This window comes from Girardinichthys multiradiatus, chromosome 13 (assembly GCF_021462225.1).
Source record: "Girardinichthys multiradiatus isolate DD_20200921_A chromosome 13, DD_fGirMul_XY1, whole genome shotgun sequence".
Classification (NCBI taxonomy): Eukaryota; Metazoa; Chordata; class Actinopteri; order Cyprinodontiformes; family Goodeidae; genus Girardinichthys; species Girardinichthys multiradiatus.
Window position 1 is genome coordinate 19,167,245 of NC_061806.1, and position 15,316 is coordinate 19,182,560.

Sequence of the window (15,316 nt, forward strand, 5' to 3'; positions counted from 1 at the left end):
TTTTCAGGAACCAGCTTCAACAGTTCCTCTTGTTCCTTAGTAAAGAAGATATGTCACTTTTCCTTTTTGTCTAGATGCACTCTGGATTGGACAGTCACTGTCCAAAACAATGCCTTTTTTGTCATCAGGGTTGATTGACTGTACCAGGTGTTTACACCTGTTGCAACCCAATCTCTTGCTCTTTCACCACTGTTTACTAATTGGCCCAAGTTTTTCCACTCTTCAGTTGTCTCTTTACACAGTGAGATATGAGGTTCTGAGTATTGTCTAAACAACCTTTTGACTGTATCTGGCAGTATTACTGCAGCTGCGGCATTTGCCGTCACGTCTGAGTACACATATGACACTGTTATTTTTACTGGAGTGATTTTGTCAAATTCGCTTTTGTATTTGGTGTCTGGTTTGTTTGTGTACCACATTGTAACATGTAGGTCATCAGGTGACATTACATCCTGAGGGTTTTGTATGGAATTTTTTCCTTCATCTACGAGAAATGACCCCGTGGAAGTTGGTGCTTTATTTGGGATGTCCAATGTATAGTAATAGTTTGGGCTTCCCACTCCCTGCATTACATATACATTTTCAGGCCTTTCCCTAGCTATTTTTAATCCATCAGGAGTTGGCAATATGATTAGTTGTAAGGCGACCATTGCATCTCTACCTAATAGATTTACTGGACATTCTGGCAATATCAGTACCGAAAGTTGGCATGTTTTTCCTTCCGGGTCTCTGAGCCATATGGGTTCAGTCTCAGTAAGCCTTTTTGTCACTCCTTGGGCTGCTCTGACCACAGCATAATTTCCACTAGGCTTTGCATGTGGTAGTGTCTCTCTGAGGGTGGTTCTACATGCTCCAGAATCACAAAGGAACTTGATAGGTGTGCCTTGTACTATCAATGTTATTTCTGGTCTAATTTTTTCTACATAGAACAGTTCTTCCAGATTTAATATATTTTCTCCCTCCTCAGTCAAAAGTACCCTTTCTGTCATTTCACCAAGGGGTTGTCTGCTCAGTTTCCCCTGCGGCTCTGGTGCTAGTCACGCACTATAGTTTTGTTGGGCAGAGCTACTTTGGCAGTCTCTAGCCATATGTCCCTCTTTTCCACAGGACCAGCATGCTCTTGGATTTTGTGCTCCAAAATGTCCTTTGCCTCTACCTCTTCCTCAACCTCTACCACGCCCCCTGCCTTGTGTTTGTTGATAATAAACTGCATTATCAAAACAGGCTGTCTCTTCCTCGTGGTAGAACACTGTGTCTTTTTGTTTGGTCTTTTTACTTTTTATAACTTTTTCTGCATGCAGGGCATGGTTGATGTAATCCTGTAATAAGCCTCCACTCATTCCCATGTAATGGCGGTTTACCCAGCCATGTATTTCAGGTGACGAACCTGAATGGAGTGCATTTTTTAACTGTTGTTGGAAGGCACTGTCTACATTTTCACTTGGTTCTAGACCACTGTGAACCTTGAACACCGTTCCCATTCTTGCTCTATATTCATCAAATGGTTCATCTGGTTTCTGTCGGCACCTTCCTATTTCAGTGTAATTTGCTCTCTTTTTATATTTAGCTTTAATTCTTTCCAATAGGGGGTTCACATGTTCAGTCAGATCATCACTGTCAGCAACTCGGTTGGTACCATCTGCTTGAGTAGGCGTATAAGTTCCTTTAACATGAAACCAGTCAGGGCCTAACTTGCACATCCACACCTGTTGTACTTCTGCTCCGTTCAGGTGATAAGAACGTCTAAGGTCTTCCATTTGTTTCAAACATTCCTCAACATCTTCTCTAGGGTGGGGAATGCCCTCTACTGCCTTTTTAATATCATCTTGTGTCCATGTTCGATATACCCTTATTACAGCCGGATCATTCTGTCCTGATCGTGGATTTGGAAGTTCTATCAGAGGGAAAGTCTGTACTTCAAGTCCCTCTTCCTCAAAACTTAGTAACTTTTGAGGTTCCCTGGGAGGGCTTAACACACTATTAAAGTCCCCAGATAGGGTTGTTGACCAGTTCCCTACTGCACCGTCTTTCTGTAATTTAGGCTTACTTCCTATATCTTTTAGTGTATATTTAGGTGGATTTTTGGGAACTGGGGCGACAGGGGGAGCCATAGGCTCAGTTATTTCATCTTCCCCAGCCGCCTCTTCATCTTGTTGGGCTAATTGTTGCTGTAAGGCTGCATAAGGACCTGAATATTCATCATCTTCCTTTCGGTGAAACATTATTTCTTTTTCTTTTCATTTGTTTTTCATTTTGTTTACATTTGTTAGCTATTTTACCTTGTAAGTCTTTTAAGGCAGCCGTGGATAACTTTCCATTAAAGTTATAATGTTTTACCCAGTAACAATGGTTCCACAGCTGTTGTTTCTTCCTTTTCTACTACTTTCCAATCTTTGCATGATAAATTATCAAGTAACTTTTGTTTTTCTTTACTTTGTCCCTTACCCATTTTTAGGCGACTTTTAGTTCCAGTATGGTTTTAACACCTGGTGTGTTCTAAATACTGGAAATACCTTTTAAACAAGATGGTGATCAACTAACCTGTTGCGGTAAAATTCACTTCAACCCGTTAAGGTGGAATTTTCTTGCCTACATGCATCCGCAACGGCTCACCATTTGTTCCTTGTTTAATTTATATGAAAAACAGTCACCTAGTGGTGGCTATTTTTCCACTCTCACACTCACTCGCTCCTTTTATTAGTTTCTTAACAGAGGACTCCGCCGTCCTTAACGTAGAATTTAATTAGTCTATTTCAACTAAGGGAGTCTACCCTCCTGCGGAATTTAACTGTATTCTTCTTAGTTTCCTAACAGAGGACTCCGCCGTCCTTAACGTAGAATTTAATTAGTCTATTTCAACTAAGGGAGTCTACCCTCCTGCGGAATTTAACTGTATTCTTCTCTTGTACCTGATAGTGTCTAGAATTGTCAGGGTTTTACTATTTTATTCTTTTGTCATTCATCCCTCTTTTTAATCATAAGATTTACTCACACTTCTCTGCGTCTTTGGAGTTCCGTCAACCCTTGGATCCCAGTTTGCCAGGGAGAACCAGTCCCGGAAAAGGTCTTTTTACCGTGGCCACGGAGTTTTACCTGGATCTCTCTCACCCGCTGGGATCGTCAGGTATCTTGGACTCCGGCTCGAAAGGACCATTTAAATGTTAGGTTCAAACCCCAACACTCATTACAACATCTGCACAAAGAAAGACACAGAGAAGTTAGTTTGTTTTAACTTGCAAGGAGAGTGTCCCGGAGACTGTCTCAGTTACAATCCTCCAAACACACTCTGAAGACAGTCTCCGCTCTTCATGCTTTTATTGGATAAGGAACGCCCTAGTTACATGAGGTTTCAACTGCTGAGGGAGTTTATCTTAATGTGAAAACAGACTGTTCTCACATCCTGTGCTCATGTTGCAACATCATATTCCTCTATGCATAAGGAGATAACAACCATTCTCAATCAGTAATATAAACAGCACATCTAGATAGTAAATAAGTAATGTAGAATGAAAACTGAATAATGTATGTACATTTATCTAACACTTTATTATCCCAATGCTTTGTACTTTTTCATGTGTGTTTTCTTATATTTTCATCGTGTAAAGCACTTTGAATTGTCTTGTTGCTGAAATGTGCTACACAAATAAAGTTGCCTTGCCTTTTGCCTGCATTTGGGTTCTCTACAACCATCCACCTCTTCTGTGACACAATTGAACGTTTCCATAGTTTGTTACTTTATGAACACACACTGAACTGTCTTTTATTGAGATTTTATGTGATGAACTAACACAAAGTAGTGCATAAATCCAATGTAAAAGAAAAAATATACATGGGTTCATTTTTTGTTACAAATACAAATCTGAAAAACTTGTTGATTTTAAATCAGCCTCTTTTCATCTGATACCCCTAAATAAAAAAACATTGCAACAAATTACTTTCAAAAGTCACATAATTACTAGACATTTGTGTAATTTAAACTCCAATTTAAATACAACTATTCTACAAATGCCTTGGAGATTAGAATATTAGTGAACAAACAGCATCATGAAGAGGAACGAACATACCAGACAGGTCCTGGATAAAGTTGTGGAGAGGTTTACGGCATGGTTAGGCCAAGGCTACAATCAGAAACTCAGATCACTGGATATTTGTGATTCAGAAGGGCCCAGTCAAATTTCAGAGCTAAATCCAATTGAGAATGTTTGTCAAGACTTGAAAATTTATGTTCACAGATGTACTCCACCCAGTTTGACTGAGCTTAAGCCTTGGATGTGCAAAGCTAGTAAAATGTTCAAGGAGCATTAATACTTTTGCAAGGCCCTGCCTAAGTTAAAGTTTGAATAATTAAAACTTTCAAAATATTTAAAATAATTCTTTAGGGTGACTCAGCAGAAATCCTCCCTCACTCCTATTATTAGCACAATTATCCTGTTATAATAGTTTTCATGCAGTAGGACAGAGAGCTATGAAAAGTTCTATGCAGGGAAGCGGTGGAGATATTCTATAGGACAATCAATTGACCTGTCTTAGCCATTACCTTTATAATAATTGTATTATTACTTGTGAAAGATAACTCACAGCCCTTACTAGAAACATATCATTAGGTAAATTCAGATCTTCTAGTTTAGTTATCACTGGGGTATTTAAATGCTTTCTTTATGGTTATATCCATTTATTTTTAAAAGTTTACAAATCAGTGATTGATCATTTGTTGTATCATTTCTGTTCCAGTCTGGGGTAAGAAGAAACGGGCGCGTGGTTCAGGGCCATCCTACACTTACTGAGGCCCAGGAAGAACATGAGGAGGATGAAGACGAGGAGGAGTCTGTATCTCTTTTGATGGAGCACAACCGAGCTGAGAATCTCGGGGACAGTGTTGGGAAGTCTCCTCTCTGCCAGCCCCGCCAGAAGACCATCACGCACAGCTCGGGTCGGTCTCAGAAAAACCAACAGGAAATTATACCAACTACACTAGACCATTCTAACCTCAGCCCCAGGTGGGTTTACCATGTACCATTAACACGCAGTGCAATCAAAGTATAATCACCCAAATGATCAAGTTTATTTATTTGGTTTACTGTCTCTCTCAAACACACATAGGGGAGCGGTCTGCATGTTATGATAGGTATGACTTTCTGTTATTGTTTCAGAAACATCTGCAACTCCAGGTCAATGCTTGGAAACATGGCATACTGAGCATGTGTAGAGCACATAGGGAGGTCTGACTTTACCTGCATGGATTCACCCAGGAGTACATTGACTCCTTTCAAGCTCTTTATCTGAAGTGTATTTTGATGTTAATGTCAAAGTTTTAGCTTGTACCTTTGTAACCTTTGTTTAGTGTACATTCTTCTTGGCCATGTCTCCTTTGTAAACAAGTAAAATCTGTAAAAATAACATCTGTAAAACTTTATGCTGGCCTTCTGTGGATACAGATCCAAGTATTTTGATGAATAATGGCTCTAAATTATCACAGAAAGGCTCAAACATAATTCATATTTTAAGTTATATGCATATTATTTTCTAAAAGTCTATATCTTACCCCCTATATCCATTGATAAAGATCTGATCCATGTTTGTGCCAGTCAACCTTTATGAAAAATGAAAAATCATGACTCCTTATTAATCAAAATGAACTTTGAGCTCAGAGATATTGTTTATCGGGGTCAGATACATTTCTTTACTGTAATCTACAGTAGATGAAAAAGAACAACTTAATCATCCAGAAATGAATCAATAGTTATCAATGCAAGTACAAAACATACCCATGAAGGGTAATTGACACATGGTCAGTAGGAACATTTGGCAGGTGGTTTTTTGTATGCACCAAAATTAGGAAGGAAAAATGCATGAAATGCTGTAAAATACAAAAATGACCTTCATCCTCTAACAACTGAAAGATCTATATGGCCGTTGGTTCTCACATCAATAGAGTGTCTTGTCAGGGCCTAACACGTCTTCATTGTGTAACATTTAATATAATTCAATTCAGTTCAGTTTTATTTATTTAGCGCCAAAACAATACATGTCATCTCCAGGCACTTCACAAAGGGTTTGGAATGGTGCGGGGTTGTTGGGGAGGTTAGAATAAACTAGTGTTAGAGTTTGGCCATTTTAGAATAGGCTATGTGCAAGGTACTAAGTAAAATAATAAACTGATAAAGTTTGTCCATCTAGAGCCCACTGGTGGCCATTGTTATACTAAAAACCACAAGGATTGGGGGTACCTCTCTCTGTCAGACTGATTATAACCATTGGAAAAGAGAAGGGGTCGCACACGTAGCAGATGTGATGTACAGTACAGATATGGCTCATATTCTAGGTTCTTCAAAGTAGCCACTTTTTGCTTTGATTACTGCTCCACATATTCTTGGCATTCTGTTGATGAGCTTCAAGAGGTAGTCACCTGAAATGGTTTTCCAACAGTCTTGAAGGAGTTCCCAGAGATGCTTAGCACTTGTTGGCCCTTTTGCCTTCACTTTGCGGTCCAGCTCACCTCAAACCATCTCGATTGGGTTCAGGTCCGGTGACTGTGGAGGCCAGGTCATCTGGTGCAGCAGTCCATCACTCTCCTTCTTGATCAAATAGCCCTTACACAGCCTGGAGGTGTGTTTGGGGTCATTGTCCTGTTGAAAAATAAATGATGGTCCAACTAAACGCAAACTGGATGGAATAGCATGCCGCTGCAAGATGCTGTGGTAGCCATGCTGGTTCAGTATGCCTTCAATTTTGAATAAATCCCCAACAGTGTCACCAGCAAAGCACCCCCACACCATCACACCTCCTCCTCCATGCTTCACGGTGGGAGCCAGGCATGTAGAGTCCATCCGTTCACCTCTTCTGCTCCGCACAAAGACACGGTGGTTGGAACCAAAGATCTCAAACTTGGACTCATCAGGCCAAAGCACAGATCTCCACTGGTCTAATGTCCATTCCTTGTGTTCTTTAGCCCAAACAAGTCTCTTCTGCTTGTTGCCTGTCCTCAGCAGTGGTTTCCTAGCAGCTATTTTACCATGAAGGCCTGATTCCCACAGTCTCCTCTTAACAGTTGTTCTAGAGATGTGTCTGCTGCTAGAACTCTGTGTGGCATTGATCTGTTCTCTAATCTGAGCTGCTGTTAACCTGCGATTTCTCAGGCTGGTGACTCAGATGAACTTATCGTCTGCAGCAGAGGTGACTCTTGGTCTTCCTTTCCTGGGGCGGTCCTCGTGTGAGCCAATTTCTTTGTAGTGCTTGATGGTTTTTGCGACTGCACTTGGGGACACTTTCAAAGTTTTCCCAATTGTTCGGACTGACTGACCTTCATTTCTTAAAGTAATGATGGCCACTCGTTTTTCTTTACTTAGCTGCTTTTTTCTTGCCATAATACAAATTCTAACAGTCTATTCAGTAGGACTGTTGGCTGTGTACTGTATCCACCTCCTGCACAACACAACTGATGGTCCCAACCCCATTTATAAGGCTTGAAATCCCACTTATTAAACCTGACAGGGCACACCTGTGAAGTGAAAACCATTTCAGGTGACTACCTCTTGAAGCTCATCAACAGAATGCCAAGAGTGTGCGGAGCAGTAATCAACGCAAAGGGTAGCTACTTTGAAGAACCTAGAATATAAGACACATTTTAAGTTGTTTCACACTGTTTTGTTCAGTATATAATTCCACATGTGTTAATTCATAGTTTTGATGCCTTCAGTGTGAAGCTACAATATTCATAGTCATGAAAATAAAGACAATTCTTTGAATAAGGAGGTGGGTCCAAGCTTTTGGTCTGTACTGTATTTTCAGGGTAGGTAAACAGGAGAACTCTAGAGGCTAGATGTTACCCCAATGTTTCATTTGTGTCTCTATAGGATAGTGGATGGTACTGAAGACAGTGAGGGAACAGAAACTTCCCAGAAATTCTCCTTTTCCACCAGCCTTGGCTGTCCTGTCAGTGAACCGACCAGTACCTCAACGTCGACCCGAGGTTAATTTTCCTAACACAGTATATTGTTTATTTCCGGTATTTTATTGCAATCGCTCTGAAAAGTGTCCATACCCAAAAACCTTAGTATTTTGGAGTAATAATTAATATACTTCCATGCATTTACTTTTTTCCATCTGTCTTCTTGTAACTTGAGGGCTGAACTATGTACTTTCTATGTGAAATTTTGAGTGCTTTTTTACTTACTGGTTTAACACAGATATGCTTCACATCAACACAACAGAATTAGCAGCAAAAGCAGAGGAGACCAGGGGACAACTGCGACACCTCGACCAGCAGGTACAATTTAGTAACATGCATATTTTTGGATGACACATATATTGCTGGCAATTAAAAACCCTCTGATAATATAAATAACATTTTTAAAACTGGGTTTGAAGGGTTGTTCTAAGGGGAGGAATTAGACAGAGGTAGTTGGAAAAGTTTGCAGCTCGGCTTCTGGAAATGAAAGTCAGCCAGTTTTATGACCTAAAAACGAAAATGGCTCTGCAAGTAGAGAGAAAGATTTAGATAGGTATGCTACAGTCTGAACAAGCCATATGGCTGTATTGGCATGTAAAGCCTGAGCTGGATGAAAGGATTAAAAGGCGTAATGAACCAAAAGTTATAAATTTTTGATCCACAGATTGGAGTTTAAGGTATTTCTTTCTCCATCTGTATGTTACACAGGGATTGAGTCTTACTGGATATCATTGATTATAATGGTCTATGTTGGGGCTTAAAATATTCTGTCCATATGTGCACATTCAGACTCTCACAATGTATCTTATGGTTTGTTCGGCAGGGATCTAAATTGACATTACACTTTGGCAGCTGAGGGGGGGTGGTTTTTTTTTCTTCTCCTGCTAAGTCTCAGACGACTATCCCAGCAAGGAGAAGTTAAAGGATGAGGTAAAGAAAGATGGGAAACAGATGAAGACCTCAGCCATTTTCTTTTCCTGGTATGTGGAAAACCGAAGTGGGAAATAAACACCTAAAACAGATGAGAGTAAAAGACAATATCAGCGCTTTGCTGAGCTCTGTGTCTCGGTGGGTGACCAATGTTTGGCACCAAAGCCTCCAGCATGGACCCTTTGGTTGTTAATTCACACTTGGATTCAACCACAATATTCACAGCAGGATGTGAAAAAACCTGTTTGATTTTCAACATACACAAAAACACACCATATCAGTGCATGAGTACATCACTTGTTTTTGTGGATTATTTTTGCACCAGTTACACAAAACAATTATTCTTGCTCTAATTATTGCTCAAATTATTTAAATTGGTGCAATCAACAAAGTTAGAAATTCAAAGGGCAAATTTTATAGTTTGCTTCGTTCATGAGCAACAGTGTGTCTAAAATGCAACACAGATTTAATTTGAATGAAAAACAATGTAAACCACAAACTGTTCATGTTCATGCTATTATTTTTTAAATCACACACAAAAGACAAATATTTAATAGAGTACGAACTGCGCAGACTGCAATAAACTAGATGTGCATTTTTATTTGGTCTCACAAAACTTTGCTTCTTAATCAAAGCAGATGATATCTTCACACCATTTACACTGCATGTTTTCATTTCACTGCAGGAAATACAACTAATTCTAGTTATTTTACTTGCTTAGCCGGGGTGATGGTGGCTCACAACATTTTTTTTAAACTCTTTTACATTTTTACAACAAAATGTAAATGCCAGTCAAACTTTCTTGTCATGAAGTTAAAAAGTATGCTCATAAAGTTAGTCGTAATATCTATTAACTGCAAACTATGTTGTATCTCTGTGGACAGATGAAATTAGCCTTTTGGCCAATTCAGGCTTTTTTAACTCATAAATTCTCATGGGTTTTATTGAACTGCACTGTCCCCATTCAAACAAATAAATCAAAATGAAATCAAATGCCTTCTAATGATACATAGGAATACTCATTATTTATGTGTAATGAAAAGATTTTCTCATTAACCATTACAGTAAATTGTATACACACTCTTTCCAACAAAAATATAAATATAAAACAAAATAGAACTGATGAAGCTTGTGTGCACATTTTGAATTTAAGGCCAGAAATACATATTTAGACAGAGATTGGAAAGTCAATGCCGTGTCCAAAGGCAATACAAACCTGTACTTTAAAAACCACAGCAACAGGATTTAGACAAGATAAAGAGATTCTTACGGTATGATGACCATGATTAAAATACCAGGGTTTCATATATTTACAGTATTACCAAAAAAAAGTTTTATAATTTCTTCAGTTTTTAGTAAAAAGAAAGAAATTTCACTACCACTAAAATAACATTATTCCTAATAAAATAATATTATTTCTAACATTTATTTAAAAAATATTTGGTACTGATTCACAGACTCAATAAAAAATTAGAATAAAATGCTTTTAAGGGAGGCAATATCAGGGTGGCTTATTTGACAGACGTATTACAACTGCTTTGGTCAGTCTCGGGTCTCCACACTTAGGCCTCCATGTCATGCAACACTATATGGTTGGGTTTGGCAGTAATATCCACTGGTTGTTGGAACAAGTCATGGCAGGAGATAATCCACAAATTTAATAATAAGAAATTATGATAGACTTGAATATGGAGTTGCAATCCTTCTTCTGAATACATATTTGCATGTATACATAATTAGATTAGATAATTAGAATTTTATGATTATTAGGATTTTCATATCATTATTTTTAGAGTGTACTTGTGGCTGTGGGTTTGTTCTGGTTGGCTGCTGTTTTCTCTCTGAGCATGACCATTGAAGGTTGTCTCAAATATGGGAGTCCAGGAATCATGTTGACGGCGTGTCAGATTGAACTGTCCTGCCACTCTCTGCTTTTCTATTTTTATCAGAGCCATGATTTCCACCCAGGTTTTCACAAACCACATGAGTGACAAAGAAAAGAAACAAGAGCCTGTCAAAATAGGGGCTGAATATTTTTGTCTCTTAACATTTGGCAGCAAAAAACTATGCATTGTTTAACTAATTGTTACACTGTAATCTTTATTTACAAGTCTATCATGTGTAGCTTGTCCACCTTTTAATAGGTCTGCTTAAAACGCAAAGTGGGAATAGGAGTGCCCAGTCTGATTCAGTCGGCTGCAATCATAACATAGTTGCACGCTTTGCCTGAACACCTCTTGACACGTTCACACAGCGATTGGAGCACTTCCTATGTGGAGCTGCGTGGCCCTGTTGAGAGCTGATGTGCATCCAGTTGTAATGATGAGCGTCATTGCCCAAATGAATGGTCATGAGCGCTGGGACTGGCAGAAACAGATGGCATATTGGCAGGGCTTCACGACGTGCCCTCAGTGGACAGGCCATGTGCAGGGAGCAGCTAATCACCAGCCGCCATCTATGTAATGGATGATTTCAGCAGCAGGGTTTTACTTGCTAAACAGAAGAGAGGTGGCTGATCCTGGGTTCTTTCTGCTTTTGATAAAGGATGATTGCATGGAAATGACCTGAATCTAAAATGTTATAAATTCATCAGGCAGAAATAGCCCAGCTCTGGAACCTCAGTTAAATGATGTGCAAATTATAAATTCAATGCGCAGTTAAATAAATTAGTATTTTTATTTAATAAGTGTACATAAAAGTGCTTTTAAATATGATTGCATACATAAGTAATTCCTAATGGGAATCAGTCTGTCTTCATGCAGATGCTTTGAAATGAACAACTTCACTGGTTCAAGTTTGTTGATTTCAGTCACAGGAAAATAGCAGCATGTTTTTATGATTCACTTGATAACCAGTGTGGTCTCACACTGCAGCTTCTGTGTTTGTGTGACAGAATTGATCAAAAACACATTGAGCTTTAAATCCAGATAGTTTGCTAGTGGAGTTAGATGCTGAGGGTTTTTTTAGCTTTTTCATACAAGTTGTCCATGCGGCAGTTATTGTTTCTTTTTCTGCACATAAGAAAATTATGTTGCAGCTATAAACCGTGCCTGGCAAGGTTACTGTCCAGCCTGTGACCTTAAGCTGCTTTAGCTGCTTTTAATATTTAGCCATGTGACCCCTGCCTTATAATAAAACCTCTAAAAACCTTCATTACACCTTCAAAGTTTATTCTAGTGTCCCTTAATAGCAAAAACCTGCATCGTAGCACATGGAACCTCAAACATGGGCACCCCTGGGTAGTGTATCTAATACCCATTCTCCTAGTGCACCTTTAACGTCGACTTGGCTAGCTGTCCTCCTTCTTGAAAACAAATCATCTATAATTGTCACTACGAAGATACAAAAATCAGAGTAATAGTGGCTGAAGTGAAAGGGAAACAAAATCTGGAGTTTTCAAGGAGTCAGAGGGACCCTGTTTAAACATCCTAACCCTCTCTGAATTATTAAAGTACTAAAGTATGAAATCAATAAAAAAAAAACGGTAACAAATGAAACACAACATATAAATTTTGGGTGAACATTTGGAGGTGTCCCTTTGTATCAATCACCAGCTCAGCAGTGGAAACATTTTTATGTTTCTTTTGCTCATATATGTATGGCTATACTTTCTTCTTATTCCTGCCTGTCAAATCTTCTTATAAAGGTTCACAAATCTTTTAATAACTGCTAGAATTGTATCTTGCTTATTGTCTTGATTGCAGGAAGCATTTGGGCAAATGTGTTTGTCTATACCTAATGCAATATTCTGAGGCATCTACAGCTGTTTAACACATGCCAGGAACATATTCTTTGGCCAGTCATACCCTGTATATTGTGCAGAAATACATAGGGGTTGGACCTGGGCTTTATAACACATCATGGAAAGCAAACTGTATTTCTTGTAGTGTTTCACAATGTACCTCTATGTTTTGACTGCTTTTAATGGGAAGCAGCTGCAGAAAGACATTTCAGTTTGCATCAGCGGCAGCTGAAGCTATGATGTAAAAGAAATGAAACGGCAATGACTGAGGTGGGATTGCTTCGGGTTACATGATTCAGTGCTGAAAATCTTTTGTGCAGGTAAAGCCTACAACCAACAAAAGCTTCCATACGGTCAAAAGATATTAAATGCTATGAAATAATTTTATCATATGGATATTAACTTAAAAACACTTTTCATATGCAATGTTTATTATAGAGCCAGACTCTTGTAGTTGAAATGCTTCTTATGTGGGTTAACACAGCAAAGAAATATATGTAATGCCATAAAACCATGAAACATTTTAAATTGACATATAGCTCTGCCAGGTCTTTCCTTACTTATTCATATTACCTAATTATTAAGATTATTATGTAAAGAAATGCATATTTTGTGCTTGCAGCGAACTACTAGAAACAAGACGTTTGCTCAGAGAATGTTTTTTGTGATAAAACACTGTAAGATAATAATAATAATAAAAATGTATCCCAAAATATACTGGTAAAATATCAGCCATAATATTTAATTTCATCGATGATTTCTGTTTGTGTCTGCAGGTGAGCACCCTCCGAAGGGAGGTAGCCGACCTCGGGCATGTCATGAAGAGAATGGCCACACTAATGGAGAACCTCACGCCATCAGTGCCCCAACCTTCGATAATCTGTCCTACGCAGTACTCCCCAGCACACCACACATACCTGTACTGTCCATCCCCTCCTCAGTCCTGCCATTCACCATCTAAGGCTGCCTCAATCTGGACAGACCCACCCATGCCATTGCCCTGCTCATCTCTCACAATCTCCCAGCAGCATACCGCGATGTGTTACGCGGACTCTTTGACGCACAGGCCCAGTTAGTTTATCCAGCTATTCCCAGGTCAACTCCTTGTTTAACTCCAGACTTATCAACTTGGCAACCAGAGCTGTCCTCCGCCATCCCAGAACCCCCGACACCTTCTGGCTCTATCAGGTTAAGGGTACACAATTCACCTTCGCGGGATGGGGGGGATAAGGACCCTCATAAGAGCCCTGGATGCTCTTCTCAAACTGGATCCATAAGTCTCTACCCAAATCCAAGCCAGGGTTTATAACAATCTTCCGTAGAACTTCCCTGGACTTCCCAGGACAATTTCCAGGACATTTTTTTGGGATATTCCTGAACTACATAGGAGATAGTTCAGCTGTGGTCTCCAGTATCACGGCAAGGCATCCACAGTAGGAGAATGCAACAAGCAGTTCTGTTTGTTTCATAAGCTTTTAAAAATCCAATTGCATGAGATCAGGAACTGAGTGTTTAGGTGTATTAGCTTTAACATATAAAAATGTAGTGTCCTTACATTGCATGTAGAGATTTAAGTCAGCTTGGGAGTTTTAGGGTGGTAGATTTATGGGTAAGGGTGATCCTTAATTCCCTGTTCCTGCAACTTGAGGCCCCTTGAACAGGATTCTGCCGTAATGGAGAATGAGACAATAACATCGGAGAAGACAGCCATGGTCTTGGCTCTCCTTTTTCCTCTTGTTCTGCCAATTAACCCTTCTTTCCTTGCTCACTCGATCCTCGTTGGGTCCTCTGGCTGCGACAGAACAATGTATGACCGGTTGAATCTGGAAATAGGACTGTTCAAAGAGAGATGGGGTGTCTTATGCTCTTTACCCACCTACTGTTGAAATGGTGCTGGTTGTGGCGGGGGACTCATGTTGTGCCCTGAGCAACACAACCCCTGCCGTGGTCTGCCATACTGAGCACAGGGACTCTTTGCCCCCCTACTTTGTCTCTCTTTCCACATACTACCCCCCCCCCCCCTCCCCCCCCCCCCACCCCCCACCCCTGTTTTTCTCTGCATGCATTTCCAAACCTTTTCAGTAGTGCCTGTAGAGACACATTAACATGCTGCATGTCGCCCCGTGGAGATCCAGCTTGCCATTTACCTTTCTATTTAAAGGAAACATGGTCTGGTATTTCAACAGCTAAACCTGGCATTTACTGATGCATATTTAGCAGAAGTCCGCTCTGTTTAAGCAAGGGTTGTTTTAGGCACAAGGTAGTTGCCCCAGTTGTAAAGTGGCCTGGAGCAAATGCTTTTCAATTGCTTCACAAGCGACACTGTAATACATTTCCCTGATTGATCCCCAGGGTTAGCAGATCTGAGATTCATTTCACTCAGCTGTTAGGACAAAGGCAATATTCCCACATAAAGCACAATGGGGAAAAAAGACACTTTTTTATATCTATGAATGTATCCATATTAAATATGTATTTTTTTCTACTTCAGAGAATTCAGATGTGTGCAATGGCCATAAACAATACACCTGTTAAGGAAGTTATGGCAGTGCTGTTTTCTGCTATAAGCTGATGCAACCTTATACCAGGAATAAGGTCATAACTCATCCAACAGATCTGGTCCTGTCATTTGAACTCCTGTGGGTGTGACTATAATCCTCTGCAAATGGAACGTACTGTAAAGACCTTTTTCCTTT

At 39.6% G+C, this 15,316-nt stretch overlaps 1 protein-coding gene across 1 annotated transcript in view; it reads left to right on the forward strand.

The window, feature by feature from the left end:
* Positions 1-14,621, forward strand: part of kcnh8 (potassium voltage-gated channel, subfamily H (eag-related), member 8) — a 110,359-nt gene extending 95,738 nt beyond the window's left edge. The window contains 5 exon segments of the mRNA XM_047384298.1: positions 4,732-4,997; positions 7,854-7,969; positions 8,187-8,266; positions 13,397-13,688; positions 13,691-14,621. Of these exon segments, the coding sequence (XP_047240254.1) occupies positions 4,732-4,997; positions 7,854-7,969; positions 8,187-8,266; positions 13,397-13,688; positions 13,691-13,929 (993 nt within the window). The 3' untranslated portion in view covers positions 13,930-14,621.
* The last annotated feature ends 695 nt before the right edge of the window (positions 14,622-15,316 follow it).